The 17,391-nt window shown below is 40.0% G+C and overlaps 2 protein-coding genes across 7 annotated transcripts; one reads left to right on the top strand and one right to left on the bottom strand.

The window, feature by feature from the left end:
- Window positions 1-1,610: 1,610 nt before the first annotated feature.
- Window positions 1,611-17,194, bottom strand: LOC108607156 (uncharacterized calcium-binding protein B0563.7). 6 transcript variants are annotated; one of them, XM_033294464.1, is made up of 6 exons: window positions 16,908-17,194; window positions 11,655-11,713; window positions 4,034-4,251; window positions 3,283-3,967; window positions 1,911-2,264; window positions 1,611-1,856 (listed from the first exon to the last, which is right to left on the bottom strand). In XM_033294464.1, exons 3-6 carry the CDS (start codon window positions 4,034-4,036, stop codon window positions 1,684-1,686), a joined length of 1,215 nt encoding a protein of 404 aa, XP_033150355.1. In that variant the 5' UTR covers window positions 4,037-4,251; window positions 11,655-11,713; window positions 16,908-17,194; the 3' UTR covers window positions 1,611-1,683. The 6 variants fall into 6 exon arrangements, with proteins under 6 accessions (XP_033150355.1, XP_033150354.1, XP_017853292.1 ...); XM_033294463.1 differs by having other exon boundaries at window positions 11,697-11,713; XM_017997803.2 differs by lacking the exons at window positions 11,655-11,713; window positions 16,908-17,194 and adding an exon at window positions 4,798-4,882.
- LOC108607158 (maker263) lies at window positions 6,006-6,599 on the top strand. The gene is made up of 2 exons (XM_017997808.1): window positions 6,006-6,398; window positions 6,455-6,599. The coding sequence occupies exons 1-2, from the start codon at window positions 6,101-6,103 to the stop codon at window positions 6,505-6,507; spliced, it is 351 nt and encodes a 116-aa protein (XP_017853297.1). The 5' UTR covers window positions 6,006-6,100; the 3' UTR covers window positions 6,508-6,599.
- Window positions 17,195-17,391: the final 197 nt, after the last annotated feature.

Below are 17,391 nucleotides of genomic sequence, written 5' to 3'. Positions count from 1 at the left end.
TGTCAATTGTCATTTGGGAGCTCGTTGAGTGGCTGGCAATTGACAAGAGAGCGACAGTTAAAGGTTTTCGAAACTGTCAGTTGCAACAATGCGGGGCAAGCTTAAACCAAATGCTAGCTAGAGCTTTTCAAACAAAACAAATAGTTGACCATACAAAGAGAGAGAGCGAGGGAGAGAGGCAGGGCAACAATATTGCGTATACGCCAGCTAGCCGCAAAACAACTCTCAGCACCACACAGCTCGTTAAGCAGTCTCCAACTTTGGCGCGTGTGGCAAGCATGTGTGTGTGTGTGTAGCTCAAGGGAGCTCCAATAATTTGCTGGCAACGCACTTGACTTGCATCGTTTACATGACCATTAATGTGACTTTTGCTAACGCAGGCAGCGCGCTCGCTCGCACTCTCACTCGTTCGCTCTCTTTCTATGTGCCACACAGCTTGCGGCATGGCGAGTGCTGAATGTGCGCCTTGGGAGTCAAACTGCTGCTGCTTTTATGCCGCATGAACTGACCACAGACCAACAGCAGAGCGCTCCCCAAAGCTTACAGCCACCCACTAACCACCCACCCACCCACACACACACACACACACACAGGCAAACAAAAGCCATTGTGTATACAATCGGCACACATTCTATGGTAATTTATTTTAAAATGACGACAAATTGCGCACAAAGCCTATTGCGCTCTCCCTCACGCATTCGCTCCCTCTCTCTCTCTCCCTCTGAACTGCTATATTAAAAATCAAACTACGTTACATTTTTTTAGTATATTTATTTATTTGCAAATGCTTTTACTTTTACTTTTATTTGTATTTGATTTTCGTTTCGTTTCTTTTGGCATAAAAATTGTAAATGAAATGTATGAAGTTTATATTTTATACAAGCAAATATTAGCTAAACAATTGTTATTATTATTATTAAATGTATATGTTGAAAAACTTTCGAGCAGTGTATATTATATTTAAATTTTTGTAAGTGTAGCATTGCTTATAATTCATCAAGTCTTGGCGCACGCAGAAATAAAGAAACGAAATTGCGTAATAAATAATAAAACATTTGTTTTCATAGAGAGCAATGTATGCAATAAATAAATAAACTCAAAAGCGTGTGTGAGGGGGTGGAGTGAGGTGGGTGGGGGTGGTGACTAAAACTTGTACAGAGGGTGCGACTTTGATATGTTTAAGTTAGAAAATCGATATTCGCTATATGATTCAAAAGTTGAATTTAGTTATTATTAGAATAATTTCATTATTAATATATATATATTTAGTATAGCACGAGATTTTTGTTTATGCTAAGTAAGTTTTGATTGAGCGTTGGAAATTGTTTCGTTTAGCAAGAGCGCTGAATGCAAAAATTGTTTAATAAATATTAATTGATTTTAAATATATTCAAGAGAGATATCTATATAGTATATATAATGTATATATTTATGCTGCACGCACATAAAGTAATTATTTATTAGGTATATTAATTAATTAGTTATCGCAATTATTTGGCTAGCTGTGCGTTGTGAGCTTTCGATTTGTTGTTGTTGTTGTTGTTCCTGTTCAATGCAATTAATAAACATTTCTCACATATGTTATGAAGTGTGTGTGTGTGTGTGTTTGCATGTGTGTGTGTGGCAAGCTTGTTTGCTTACCATTCGTTGTCTGTGTGTGCGTTCGTGTGTGTGTTGCCAAACTCAATCGTAGCTGAGGCTAACAGTCGACTTGGGCGTAGGCAGCGGCGACGTTGTGTTCTCCTCCTCGTCATCGTTCTCCTGCGAGTCCTCGGGCTCGCCCAGCGCATGCACAAACTCATAAAAGTCAATGCGTCCATCGCCATCCACATCCACCTCCTTGATCATGTCCTCAACTAAAAAAAATGAATAAAAATCAAATGGCTTGGGCTGGCTCTGGCTGCACTTACTGTCCTCCTCGTCCAGATCCTCGCCGAGGCACTGCAGCACCGCACGCAAATCCGAGGCAGTTATATAGCCACGATTGTGCTTATCGAACACGCGAAAGGCGTCGCGCAGCTCACGCTCCTCCTGATCGGCCGAGGATAGTCCGGACTTATCCTCATACGTCATATTCGAAAGGATGTCGACAAACTCCTCGAAGCTCACATTGCCATCGCCATCGACATCGATCTCCTGCAGCATTTCCTGCAGCTCCTCGACGCGCGCAAACTGCCCCAGCGAGCGCATCACTGTGCCCAGCTCCTCCTTGGTAATGCACCCATCGCCATCTTTGTCGAACAGACGAAACGCCTCGCGAAATTCTGCAAATAATAAGTTGATGATAAATATAATAAAAATAATAACAAAGCAACGCAAGCAGAGAGAAAATAAAATTATAATAAATAAATGTAACTGATTAAGTTACAGCTTAAGTTATTTATATATGTTAGTAGTATCAATTCAATAGGCAAGCAGCACAATGATTTAGTTTATTTATTTAATACACTACAATTATAATTTAAATCAAGCTTTAGTTTAATAACTGACTAAAACATAAATCAAAAATTGTATTTATTTATTTTAATTGTATTTATTTATATAATTAAAAGCTTATATATTGGAAATAAGTTTTTATATTGTAAATGTTAAACAGTTCCAAACTTTTGAAGCCAGAATTGGCAAAAAATCAAAATTTAGACATCAAGATTTTGAGTTTTTGCCAATTTTGGCTTTGGAACTGTTTAAAATTTACAATATAAAAGCTTATTTCATTTTGTTTTTCAACAAACTAAAAAGATTTCATTTGAAGATATATATTTTAATTAATTTTAAATGATTTTTGTATGTCGAGTGCTCATAAATAAATTAAAAAGAAAGCATAAAGTTCAGTATAAAATACGTTTTGAAATTGTTTAATGTATGTAACAAGTTGAACAGCAAGCCAAACAAACTGCATGTTTGTCTGTCCGTCTGTCTGTCTGTATGAGCAGCAAGTTCTCAGAGACTAGAAGAGCTAAGGAGCGACGATTAAAGCTGCGATTGCCTAAGGCTGCGTTTATTGATGTGAGTTTTTTTTTAAATAGTAAGGAGCGTTAGATTCTTGAGTACGCAAGCAATAGTTAAATAGTAAAATTATAAAAAATAATTAAATTGAAAATTTTTGGCTGTTGAATTAACTAAATACAGAATACATTGTTTTAAATAAATACAAAATAAATAAATACCTAATTATATAATAAAATATATTTCCAATTTGTTTGCTCTTCTGTATTTATTTAATATACATATATAATATATATTCCTAATTCCCTATGCCCTTAGCTTGGCAGCTAAACTTACCACGCATTTGGCCCTTGGAGATGCAGCGACGCTTGTCCAGCGCATCGGCGTCCATTTCACCATGACCAGCATCGACCGCATAGGAGCTGGCGCGCTGCGAGAATTGTCGTGTTTTCGTTTTGCGCTTGCTGCGCAACATGCTCGAGCTGGAGCTGGAGCCGGAGACCGAAACGGAGCCCTGACCAGCGAGTGGTCGTGCCTGGTCGCGTTCCCTGCCGGCGGCAACGCGCACAGCAGCAGCAGCAGCAGCAGCAGCAGCAGGCGCAGCGTTTACAGCTGGCAGCGCTTTATAGTCATCATAGTCGTCGTCCTCCTCCTCCTCCTCCAGCTCCTCCTCTTCATCGTCGTCGTAGTCATAGTCCTCGTCGTCATTGTGCTGCTCGTACACAACTTGCTCGCTAAGATTGCGCTGCGCATAGCTGACGCTAACGCGATTGCCTACGCCGGCGACTGCAGCTTCGCAGGAGCTCGAGTCCGTGTCGGCATCGGAGCCAGCGTTGGCAGCGCTGCGTGTTTGACGCTTGCGTTGACGCTGACGTCGCTGCTGCGCTGCTGGTGCCAGCTGCACGTCGTCAGCCAAAGACTGTGGCGCTTGCTCCGCTGCAGATGCCAACGCCATGGGCTGCTGCTGCTGCTGCTCGTCCTGCTCCTCGGGCTCATCCTCACTCAGCGACGTATTACGAGTCTGTCATACATGGCAAGGCAACATTAGAAGTTGCAACAAGATGTGTGGCAAGCTACTACTACTCACCATTAGCTGCCGCAGCTCACGCGCAATGCTGGATCCAGTTAAGAACTTGTTAACTGCCGTGAAAAGTCGTTTTCCTTCCAATGTGGCGGCCTTGTTGCTTGCAACGCTGCAGCAGCTTACAATGTGCAATTATGCCACGCACACGATTTGAATTTGCCACACTGCTCGTTGGCCCCCAATTAGACGCATTGATCGCTCACAACACTAAGCGCCATCAACTAGAAGAGAGAGAGAGAGAGAGAGAGAGAGCATGAGAGAATGTAAATTAAACAATCAGTTGGGACGCATGCTGCGCGTTTTGTTGAGCGAAGTGGACGCTGCACCGTCACGTTTCCAATTTTAGCAGAACTGCCCAAACGTGCCACACACACACACACACACACAGATTGCCGGCCCAACTAATTTGTAGCTTGGCCTAAATTGCAGCACTCTGGCATGCAAAATAAGCCACAATTAGCCAAAGCGTACGTTCGCTCAGTCGCTCGCTCAGTTGCTCGCATTGATGAAGCAATCAGTTTTCAGTTTAGTTCGTTAGCCCATGCGGCGGCAGCGGCAGCGGCAGCTTCATTTTCATTTATGTCTAAATTAGGCATTACCTATGGCAATCATAATTTGCCACAATGCTGCTGCTGCTGCTCAATTTGCTAAGCGACTGGCTGCCAATTAAAGCGACTATAGCCAGTTCAATGTAAAGCAATTCGACAAGCAATTGCCAATTCTGTTGTAAGCCTGTGGTTAGAATTGATAGTTGCCAAATTACTTACAGTAAAGTCAAAGTTTAGCTGACTGACAAATCGCTTAGTAGATCAAACAGTCAGCAGCAGCTTCAAGCGATTTAGTTAAACACACAAAGACGCAGCTGAACTTGAACTAGAAAATAGAAATAGTCAAGAGTGCGGCGCTATAAAATATTTGATATTTTGTTGCAACACTCAATTAGCTAAGCCAATTAGTTATCGATAGCTTATAGCTTTGAATTGACTGCACTTGGTTTTAAATTTCACTTAGCTTTAAAAACTTATGTTAAGCTCTATCAATTTATTGAATTGAATTGTTAGTATTAATTGCTTTAATTTGATAGAATTTCAAACACCAAATGCCTTTAGATTTATCAACATTAAACGATTTATATCGATAGTTTGGTGAGTGAAAGCTGCACTAGGCTTTAAATTTAATTTAATAAATGTTAAAATGTAAATAAGTAAAAGTAGAATAAGTTACTCAATACTAGTTAAAAAAAATCCTCACATTCCCAGCCGAAAGCAACAGTAGCTAAGGCTGCCTCCCCTGAAGCTTAAGCTTTAACTTTAAGCCTACAGTTATATAAATAAAATTTAATAAATTAATTTAAACTTCATCTAACTAATGCATAAGTTGAAATGTGTAGCATAAATTACAAATTCTATGCACATTCAAAGTTTATATAAAATAAAGTTGCCGCATTTAACAGCAAAATACACATCTGAATAAATTGTAGTTTTATAATTTTATAAAATATATATGTATATATATTTAGCTTAAAATGCCTGCGCACTTGACTTAAGTTTGTTGCAATTTAATTAAACAAATCGATAGCAGCGATAGCTTAACTTTTTGCTTAATCATGCTGCAACTATGAGCATGACTTGCAAAACTTTGGCTGTGTATAAACAAGAGCACACACTTGTTTATCAAACAACAAGTCAGTCAGTCGACCAAGCAGTTACTTATGCTGGTTACTGCCTCACTTGCTCATAATCTCTTTTTGCTGCAGCAACCAACATGACGCGGCGCAATCGACGTGACATGACGCGAGCAAACAGACAGTTTGGCATACAGCGCGTATGTGTAATCTGTCTGCATGTGACAGGGCCAATAAGTTCAGGGGAGGGCGGGGGGTTGCTGATTGATATGGATGAACTGAAATGAAATCCAAGTAGGCTGCTGCTGCTGCTCTCGATTTCATTTCACAACCGAACACCAAAGCATCAGCTTGGTTTTCATACAAATACAAAAATATTTTCTTTTTTACATTTGTAACTGTTTCGAAAATTGCACAAAATCTTGTCTCTTTCTTTTGCTTTTACCATGCAGCGCAAACGTGTAAAACAATTGATACAAAAATTCGAAATGTTGCAAATGCCACAGGCGGCGTCGGCGGCGGCGGCGTCGGGCGACGCAAAGCAACGCATCGAATGGACCTCAATGCTATGCGGCCGTGTGGCACAGACTGTGGCCAAGTTTGAGGGCTCAGCGCCATGGGCAGAGCTGAGCGAGGCCGAAGACCAACTGACGCTGAAGTCAAGCAAAGAGGTTTTGACAAAGCGCGAGCCGCTCAGCTGTGACTACTACTCGCCAACAACAAGTTATCATGAGTTTAAAAGCTGTAGGTAGTTAAAACACTTGGAACACCTTTGAATCTAACGCTTATTTTTTGTATAGGCAACATGCGAGTGTCACAAATGCTGCGTCCTTGCAACAGTTGCCGCTGGTAAATAAACGCGACTGCGTGTAAACTATTTGGGTGTGTAAAGTGTACAAATTTTAAGATTTTAAAACAAATATATAAAATGCAGCAATGCGCAAATGTTGTGTAGCGTTCATTTTTAAAGTTGCAAATGTATAAAATGCAGGCACAGTTTGTGTTTGTTTGGCTGGCTGGCATATGAGGGCGGAAGGATGCGCATGACAAGGGTCAGCAGCAGCAGCAGCAGCAGCAGCTGCCTGGCCAAAAGGAAGCAGCACAAGGACGAGTTCAACGCACAAGCCCAAGCGGTCGCAATTTGACATTTAACTTTTACATTAAGCAGCGCGCAGCTGCCACGCCCACACCTTTTAGCCTAAAACAACAATAAAATTAAAGTTGCTGCCACTCAAGCTGACATGAAATAAATGAAGTCTGTAACAACAGCAGCCGCTCAGTCGCTCAGTCGCTTAGTTGATTTGTTTATTAGCAGGCGCTAAAGTCCTTTGGAAACTTGCGCCCCCAGCTGGCTGCAACTTTTGTGGCCAAGTCGCTGCTGAGCATTTGATAAATGAAATGCGCAAACTTTTCAACTATTGCCTCGATTTAGTCGCTCGCTCTCGCTCTGCCCTAAGCTGCTTAACTGTCGAACTGCGAATTGCTGCAACTTTGCAGCTTAACGCTTTAAAGCAACTCGAGTGTTCATAGTGCCATAAATTCATTAATAACATTTTGCGCCTGGCTTTAGTAATTTCGCACAATTTTATTTGTTGGTTGCGGTTCATGTGAATGGCGTGAATTTTATGCTTTTCATTTAAAATTATTGCACAGGCGACGGGCGAAATTCGTTGACCGCAGCATAATAAATCAGTTTACAGTTAAACTTTTGTGGCCAGTGCCCAATCTTATGAATGTCGCATATGTATATAGGGGGGCGTATGCGCAACATTTGCATTTACACACACATGCGCCAGGCTAAAGTACACACGCATAAATTTGCTAAGGCGTGCTTTAGCTTTAGTGGGCGTGGCATTGTTTGCTGTTGCTGGTCACAAGTGGCACGCCCATTTAGTGAGTGTGCAACACGTACGAATTTTGGGGTATAAAAATTTTAACAGCCCTAAGCGAATGTGCCAAACGAAAACAAAGTCAAAGCAAATAAAGTGAGAGGGAAAGAGGGAGGGAGAGACGAGCGCACTTAAAGCTGTAGCCTGTGCCCATTTAAAGCGTTGAACAAAATGAGCAGCGTAGCGACCAAAATTGAAGCCAAATCAGCGCTTTTTGGCTCAATGATTGCAATGGCAATGGCTGAACTTAGGCCAAGGGCCATGCAGGCGGCCTCAATTGCCATTAAGCATAAATGCAATACACACACACATGTGTGTGTGTGTTTGACATTTATTGCTGTGCGTGTGTGTGCTATGTTTTATTCAGTTAATTTGCGGTAAATACTCGCAGTCAGTCGAACTGATTCGCATTTATTTGCATTTGCTGCTGTTTCTGACAGCCCCTGACGCACTCAAAGGAATCGTAGGCAAGTGGCATGTGGCACGCGGAGTGGGCGCGTGCGTGTGTCCATTATGCGGGCTTCAACTTGTGTAATTACATTTCGCGGCGCCATCAATTTGATAATAAAATATATATATATATATATATGCACTCGCCTGCCGTGTCAATAATAAACAGTTGAGCTGATTTTTACGCTGCGCCCAATTTGCATTTAAATGCGCTTAAAATTAAAGCGAATTTATAATCTATTAGCAACAAATTATAAGCAAAACAATTAAACTCAATATTCAGCTAATTTGATACACTTTGTTTTGCTTACAAGTGTAACATTCAGCTGCAAGCTCAAAGCTAAGCGATTTGTGCTGATTTTCAATGAAATACAGCACAAAGTGTATGTTGCAGTGCGCATTGCCATATTTAAAACACACACTTAGTACTTTATACGTACAATTCAGTCTAATACACAAGCCAGCTATGTTAATTTTAAATGAAATACAGCACAAAGTGTATGTTGCAGTCAGGCTTGCCATATTTAAAGCACACACTTAGTCATTTATATAGTAATCTAAATATACAAACAATTCAGTTCAAACCATCACCTAGCTATGTTAATTTTAAATGAAATACAGCACAAAGTGTATGTCGCAGTCAGTCTTTACTTATTTCGCGTAAGAGTATACACAAATAATTTATGTACAAACAATTCAGTCAGATTTAAGCGACTTAAGTTGATTTTGTAGCTGTATCAAAGTGTATGTTGCAGTCAGACTTTATAATTAAATGAAAAAAAATACACAATTAGCAAGTGATATAAATATATAGAGTGCAGTGAGCTTTAAGCCACTTGTATTGATTTAAAATGCAATACAATACAAAGTGTATATGGCAGTCAGGCTTAGCATATTTGTAGCAAAGCTAAATACAGTTATTTATATATAGAGACATACAGTCAGATCGTGCCGACTGCTATTAATTTAAAATTATATACAACACAAAGTGTATATGCCAGTCAAGCTTGCCAGATTTTAGTTATATCTAAAATATCCAACACCATTAGTAATTTAATTTAATACAATTTAGATTCGTATTCAAGCCACTTGTGCTGCTTTTAAATTATAGCACAAAGTGTATCTAACATTTGGGCTTACTTAGCGCAAAGCAAAACTCATACAATTAGTAATATTATATGTTACAGTGTAAAAGTATTGAATACTTTATTGTTATGTTTGTTATACGAGTATAAAAGCATTGAATACTTTGTTATGTTTGTTAATTCACACACAGCCCACAGCGTTAAATTCCATGCAAACTGATTAATGAGGGATATAGATGGGATGGACTGTTAGTGTTGCTTGTGATTGGGATGATGATGTTGGTGGTGTTGGTGTTGGTTAGTTACAGTTGCTGCACAATCTTCTCCAAGGCCTCATAACGCTTTAAAAATTAAGAGAGAGAGAGAGAGAGAGAAATGAAAACAGAAAACATGCGAAACATAAAACGTGAAAACAATGCGCACAGCACTCACGAGATTCTGACTCTGGCTCGCCCGATACATGGGCATCAATGGATCCTGAATGCCAACACCCAGGCAAACGCCAGACGAGTGTCCATGCAACCAAATATGTGGCAGGCTATTAGACAGTGCCTCAAACAGCTTCTGTGACGTGTCCTCTGCAATCGAGTTCGTTAGCTTAGCATCATCAACAACAACAACAACATTATTTTTGTTGTTGTTTTTGTTGTGTTTGCTGTTGGCATAAAGATCGTTCTGCTGACTACGCCAGGGCATCTCCTCACTTAGTCGACGACGTTGCTGCTGCTGTTGCTGCTGCTGTTGCTGCTGCTGTTGCTGCTGCTGCTGCTTGCTACGTTTGGCGCTAGCATTTGTAGCGTTCTGTTCATTTGGCTGCCGCTTTGGTTGCTGCTGCTGTTGATTGAATATGCTGCTCGACTTTAGTGGTATTGGTTTAATTACTTTCGACTGCAGCGCCAGGTTACTTGCTATCGATGCTGGTGTTGCCGGCAGCACTCGCACTGTGGGCAGCTGCAGCACACGCTGCGTTGTCATCAATGTGCGACGCACTGTTCCTTGAGCGACGCCATTGGACTGCGTGCGATTGAATCCGGGCCATACTTGCCACATAATCACGCTTTGGGACACGGCACGCAGCACGACAGGCACAGCAGGCACTGTAATTATAGTTCGGCTTGGAGGAGTTGCTCTTGGAGTTGCTGCAGCTGCAGCTGCTTGCTGCTGCTTCACTTCAATTTTCACCTCCAGCAGCTTGGGCTTCAGTTTCGGCTTCACGTACTTCAGCGTTTCCGTGTCCGGGAAAATGGTTTCAACATCAACATCGCTATCACTCGCCATTTTGAACTGAACATAAGAAATAAGCAAAAAAAACAAAATAATAAACATGCATGTGTGTGTGTGTGGGAATTGGGATTATGGCAACCATAAATAATATACAAGCAGCAGAAATTTAAAATTATTTGCTTGCCAATACATTTATTCAAATAGAAGCCAAGACATATAGCGAAAGCTACGCTAGGGAAATTTATCTTGTTATGAATAAATGAAAATTCCAAGACTCGCAGTTCAGACATAGCAAATCTTAAAACGAATGCCAAGCCAATATAAAAATTAAAACTTTACTTATGCAAGTTCTGAAGCCAAAACCAAAGGCTTGAAGTAGAAATGGACACGGGCTTCTTCAAAAAAAAATTCATATACTTTTATTAAGTTTAAATTTATGTGAAGCAATATTTGAAAAAGAAATTTGTATTGGGCCAAACTGTGCTTTGAAATATCTGAGCGAGCTGAAACTTAACTGAGCCTTAAAAATTTATTTAGCGCTCGGACTGCGCTTAATTTTATTAATTAAGAACTGCACTAACTTTTAAAGCATTTAAACATTATTGCTGGCTTTATTTAAAATCTTTGTAGTGAATTTTTATAAACTTTAAACTAAAACTATATAAAGCTTTGATTTTAATATAAAATTCAGCATTGAGTGGAGAGTTTACTACGCTCAATTAAATCTATCTATATAAATTTATATAGTTAGAAATGCTATAGACACTTTTACTTTTTATATGCATATGTTGGCTTTATATTTGACATATTTATGCAGCAAGCGATAAAAAAGCAAATAAGACTAAATAATCATAATAAAAAAAAGGCCACAGCAAAAAGTAAATAAACTTTGTGGCAAAAGTGTGTTAGTGTGTGTGTGTGTGTGTGTCTGTTTGCGACGCATGTTATCCCTTTACGGCAACTTAGCGGCGCTGGCTCTTTATATGTTGACAACATTGTGCACCAGCCACCGTCACCGCCCACGCCCCCACCCTAACCCACGCACATACATCACAAAGAGTTAGCTGCGGATTTAAATTTTCCGCGCCTCATCTATTCTCATTTGCATACAAACACACCCACACACACACACATACCTACATATATATACAATGTAAATATAAAAAAGAGGCTGTTGCTTTCCTCCGCTTTTTTTTTTTTTATTACTTGACGTCTTTTTGCAAGTGGATTTGTCGCCAAAGCCATAAACTCGAAGCCAAACACTGATGGGCTGTCTAAACAAGTTGGCTTACACTCATTCAGCTTGACACACATACAAAACACATATGCAAATATCATATATATATATATACCTGTAGATCAAAGGGTTGTCTGGATTGTTACTACGGCCTTACCCTCAATAGATTTGCAGCTGCAAAGAAACAAAATTGAATTCAAGCCAAGTTAGCAGAGTGTTTAAAATATAAGTTAACTGCGTGTTTTTTTTTTATAAAATATCTTAGTAAAAATATATGCATATAAATAAATATTCTTCTACTACATTTTATATTCATTTTGATATATTAATAAATATTCTTATGCCATTTTATTATGCATTAAATTATATTTAATAAGTCTGTAATAATTTGTTTAAGGCTTTGCCCTTCAAACTGACAACACTTTAATGTTTTTGTTTTTATTTTTATTTAATTTTGCCCGCATATCTCCAGGGCTTGCCACGCTCCCTGGCCAGGCGGCGATTGTAGGTGCGCGAGACAAGCTTGAGCGAGTCCATGAAACGTTCCATGCACTGCAGCAGGCAATGCTCCTCGGCTCGCAGCAAGGATGCGCCCGGCTTGTTAACGCATTTCTTAAAGCAGCTAACGGTTATGCGATGAAGCAGCTGCTGTCGCTTTAACGGACGTCGACTGACCGCAGCGTGTTCCATATTTTAAAGTGAAGGCAAAAACAAACGAAAAACAACTGAGAATTTAATTTATATCTGCAGCAAAAAAAGAGAAAAGCAAAAACTATGCTTACATTATTTACTTTATCAAATTGAAAAGCTTGCTTTGGCTCTATAGAGTGAGAGTGAGAGAGGGAGAGAGAGAGAGAGCGAGAAAATGTAAGCACTAGGATTTTGCTGCGACTTTTGACCTCCTCTGGCACCTTTTCCATTGCCATTACCAATCTCATTTTATTTTGTTATGCATGCAAATCCCCAAAGCCCAAAAGTGCAGTCATTTGTATGCCCCACCCCACCCACAATGGCAACCCAAGCTGCTGCTCCTGCTGTTGCTGCTGCTGTTGCAATAGCGTTGCCATAGCTGCGAATCCGTTTAACGGCGGCTTTTAATATTATAATAGTTCCCACTCAATTTCGCAAGCAAGGGGCAAAGTTTCAGCTGTAAAATTTTAATGCCAATGCAAACAAAGTAGAAGCTGCGCGCTTGGAAGTTAAATCGAAATCGAAATTCTAGCACAAGGGCATAAAAAATATATTAACTTTATTTTTTTAGCAGCGCAGCCCAAGCTATGCTCATTATATTAAAACGTAGTGGACCCAACTATATATCAAGCACACATACACACGCAACTGTGTGTGTGTGTGCGTGTGTGAGCGAGAGAGCAAGTGCGGCCGCAATCTGGCTGTTCAATCTGCCGCTTCTGCTTCCGTTTCCGTTTGTGCTTCTGCTTTGGCTTCCGCATCGGCTGCCGCTCTCGTCCTTGCCCCAGCATGTGTCCTACTACGTGGCAGTGCAGGCCTTGGTTAGCCACTTTGGATTACACTTGGCCCAAAAAAAAAAGAAAGCAAAAAAAAAAAGAGAAATGCGCTGCTGCTGCTGCTTCTTCTTCACTTTTTAGTCTCTTTTTGCTGGCAGGCGCTTGTTATTGTTGTTATTGTTGTTCTGAGTACGTTTGTTGTTATTTTTAGTAACGTTGCACACACAATGGCGTAGCATAGGGCGTGACAAAATGGCGACCGTGCCTGCTGCAACAGCAAGGGGCAAGACGCGCGGTCAGTGAGTGGGTGGCAAGGCCATGCCTGATTCCGCTACGTTTGACTCTTTGCCTGCTCAGGCTGCCTTTTTTTTGCTCTTTTGTTGCACGTAGCTGCCTGCCACAGACACAAGGCAGCTGCTGCTGCTGCTGCTTGCACCTGGACAGTTGACAACTTGATAGCTTATTGCCATTGCATAAGCAGCTCATCCTAAAACTGGGCGCCAACTGGGTGGCAATGGAGCGAGCGAGCGCTTGTTCCAACTTTAGTCAATTGTCATATTACGTATGCGAGATCTGTGGCACAGTGGCATGCGCTCCGCTTATAAAAGTTATGCACTTAATCAAATTGTTGTTGCCAAAGCATTTTTCTCGCTCTCGCTCTTCGCTCTCTCTCTCTCACTCCACATTATCATCTTGTTCGCTTGCGAATGTGCAGGGCGCCGAGTAAAGTTTTTCATGTGAAAACTTTTACAGGCATCTACTTGTTGTTTTTGTTTTTATAGCTATACAACACAAAAAAAAAATTTTTTTTTTCTACTTTGTTGCCTTTGACTCATTCATGTAAAATATTTGCTGCAACGTCAGACGCTGCTGCTGCTGACAAACTATGCGCGCGTGTGTGTGTGCAAGTGTAAATTATGCAGTCGAACACACACACACACACACACGCACACACTCAAGCTGCAGCATGATCCAATTCATTAAATGAAAATTATATTTATGATTTAAATTGCATTTTTGTGTGCTTGACAGCTTCAATGACAGCTACTCACACACACACACACAAGACGACACACACACAGACACATTTGTGTGCTTGCTTGAGCTTCAGCTGCTGTGTTCAACATTCATGCAACATAATGCGTAAGCAGCAAGCATCGTTTTCGACTTTACAGCATATTTTGCATATTAATTACTAAATACACACACACACACGCTTACAGTGCAGAGCCGCTAAAATAAACATTATTTTTTTAAGCCAAGTGCAAAGTCTTAAGTTCAAAGCAATTTTATGCATAAATTTCATTCGCTTTAAGTAAAAATTAACAAAATGGCAGCAAATTTAAGCTTCAAACTTTAATTTAAGCTGCCTAATCTAGATTACTATACGCATATATATGTGTAAATATACTAAGTATAGTATTTAGTGTTGTAAGATTCGTGTAAAAAATATTTTGTAAATAATATAATATTAAAAAATATTTTTCAAGCACTAGTTAATTATTTAAAAATATTTTTGTAAATTTTTTGTTTGTTTAACGCGTTGCCTAACTTAATACAAAGACAATTTGCTTTAAGTCGTTTGCTTATTGTGCCTAGAAAAATTACAAAACTTACAAACATATTGCTAAACAATTTTTAGTTATTATTTTATACAACGTAATCTTTAATAGCTCCTACTAGTTAATGTTTGCACTTACACTTAATGCTGAATTGTTTTATTTTAGCTCACAGCTAAATCATTAAATTACACATTCAACAAAAATTCAGCCCCAGCGCTAAACTCGTCATTGACATTGTTTCAATTAAATTGCAATAGCTTGAGCTTGAGCTGCGAAATTTCGAGGAAATATCCGCGGCGTTGTTAGCTACCCAAATGGAGATGTCACTGTGGTGGTAACAGCAGCAGCAGTCAAGTTGAATGGCATTGCAATTAGAGAAAGGCACAAACTGCCGTCACAGCAGCAGCAGCAGCAGCAGCCGCACTGTTAATTGAGTGGAGCATTTATGTAGCCAGCAACAGATTGATATGCCAGAGGCAGGACTTAGCTTTACGTCCTGTCGTTTGCTGTGTCTGGGCTGCCTGCCAGGCTGTCTTCAGCTCAGGACTCGAAATAAGTTAGAGCAGAGCGACGATTGCCAATTAAATGTAAACAAGCTTGGCATAGGCATTTGACAGCATTTGGTTGTGGCTTTAAGTCGAGCGTGCGTGACGTGCCGCCGCCGCCGTGCGTGCGTCGGAAGTTGAAATATCAAGCGCATTAGAGAGCGAGAGCGAGAGGGAGCGCGCGTTGCGCCGCATAATCAGAGGTTAGCTTAGCAGTGGGGGGAGAGGTATGGGGTAGCCTAAAAAAAACAACGCAGACAAATTTTAATTTAATAACAAAAAGGCAAACGCTGGCACAACAACTGGCAAAACAAATTTTCAAGTGCGTCATTTCATAATCAAAATATATTTGCAAAATTTAGCGAAAATTCATGCAATTGCTTTTCCTTGTTTGCTGCTGTTGTTATTGTTGTGCAAAGTCAAACCGTTAAACTCCCAACGCCACCCCCCACAAACGCTTTCACGCTTTAAAGTGGAACAACAGAGGCGAAGTGAAGCTTGCGGCGAAACAACAACAGACAAGAAAGGTTGCTAAAGTGCTTGGCTGGCTGGCAAATTGGGAAATGAATCAAGAAAAGCGGCGGCCAAAAGCCGATTGCCGCACAAAGATTGGCAGCAGCTTCTTGATGGGGTCGCCTTTTTGCCTAAGCGTAAGCCTCGCTAAATGCCCCACATAACTCCTAAACAAACCCACCCCCCACCCACCCACACATATACAACATTTATACCCCCAACAAATGCTGATCAGCATCATTTATGATTAATGTTCCAGGCTATGAAAGCCCGTGTAATTGTATTGCCTCACACACACACACACACACACACACACGCATACAAAAAGAAAAGCTCTTAACAAATAATACACACACCTCAATACACTTCTGAGCATGCAGCCCTCGCCCCTTTCTACTTTCACGCAAAGCAGTTATTAACTTATGTTTTGTATCCTTTTTGTTCATGCTTCGTTGATTGCATTTCCGTTTGCTGCTTCTATTTTCTAATTACAGTCTAGCGTTTTTTATTTGGCCATTTTGCTTTTTTGGACGCCATTACTATTTATAAAGTTGTCAGCCGTTTTCATATATTCATTTGAAAACTTTCATCATAGCCTCACTTTTGCATGTGCTGTAAAATTTTGGACGGGCTTAGTTTGAAAACTCATAACCATAACCTCACTTTTGCTTACTTTTGTTTTTGTGTGTGAAAACTTTTTAAGCCTCACATTGCTCATTTTGGTGTTTGCATTCTCTAATATAAATTCTAGTCAGCCCTACATTCATTCATTTAAGCACTTGTAACTTAGTTTAAGGTCAACTTGGGTCAGGGGATTATTTTTAAAGGAGCCCCAACACATGTTCTTATTTGTTTTCTTGTGTTGCTCACGCTGGCTCCTTTTGTTTGACAATTCTGTTTTGTGTTTTCCTAATTCATCTTGTGGCCCCGAGCAGCTGCGACTCAGCAGAAATTGTTATATTTGTTGAGCACTGCTAATTGCATTAGGACTAATTATTAATTAAAAGCTTTGCTTTGAAAACGTTTTCAGTGACTGTTGTCATTGTAATTACATTTATTTCTTTGTATGCTTTTAAAAAGATCAAAAGAGATTGCTGCTATTCATGGCTTAAGTAAACGTTTAACAAAATGCGTCCGCTGATCACCAATACATTTACTCATAGCTGTACATACATGCATACATACATGAAGATGTCACATGGGTATGCACATTTGCATGTGTCTTTCAAAAAAAAAGTAACCTCAATTCTTCAAGTCATTTTCGTACAAAAATTGCACTCACCTTGTTATGTGATGCTCGCTACAGCTCTAAGCTCTGCTCTGCTTAGCACAAATTAGTAAAAGTGATTTACAATAATTTGAAAATTTCAGCAGAGAGCGCTTAATTGCAGTTTGGCAAACGCACACGCGTTTTTTTTTTTGGCACACGCTTCAAACACTTGAAAAACAAAAAATAAATTGAATCAAGTTTTTGTTTACGACAGGCGTAATTCGTACGAATATATGCCGAAAGCACAGAGAATAATTGGGAACACTTGAAGGTAGTAAACCAAACGCGTTAACAAATGAAAAGCGAATGAAAGTGGAAACGTTAGGACACTTTGATTTTAGCACAATTTTCTTTGCGCACTAGAGTTGCCAATAGTTGCGCATCTTACCGTTACATTTGCAAAAACTTGAATTTTAGCACATATTATCCACAATAAGAATTCGTGCGAAAGCAAAACAGCTGCAGAAATATACAAGCGCGAACGAGATGCACATAG

Source organism: Drosophila busckii, chromosome X (assembly GCF_011750605.1).
Source record: "Drosophila busckii strain San Diego stock center, stock number 13000-0081.31 chromosome X, ASM1175060v1, whole genome shotgun sequence".
In the NCBI taxonomy this organism is placed as follows: domain Eukaryota; kingdom Metazoa; phylum Arthropoda; class Insecta; order Diptera; family Drosophilidae; genus Drosophila; species Drosophila busckii.
Note: the sequence above shows the minus strand (reverse complement) of the source record. Positions and strands in the feature narration are given on the sequence as shown.

Coding starts and splice junctions, on each gene's coding strand:
- LOC108607158 (XM_017997808.1), top strand. CDS start 6,101: ATGCAGCGCAAACGTGTAAAACAATTGATACAAAAATTCGAAATGTTG. Junction 6,399..6,454: donor TTATCATGAGTTTAAAAGCT/GTAGGTAGTTAA, acceptor TTTTTTGTATAG/GCAACATGCGAGTGTCACAA.
- LOC108607156 (XM_033294464.1), bottom strand. Junction 2,265..3,282: donor CTCCAAGGGCCAAATGCGTG/GTAAGTTTAGCT, acceptor TATTATTTGCAG/AATTTCGCGAGGCGTTTCGT. Junction 1,857..1,910: donor GGATCTGGACGAGGAGGACA/GTAAGTGCAGCC, acceptor CATTTTTTTTAG/TTGAGGACATGATCAAGGAG.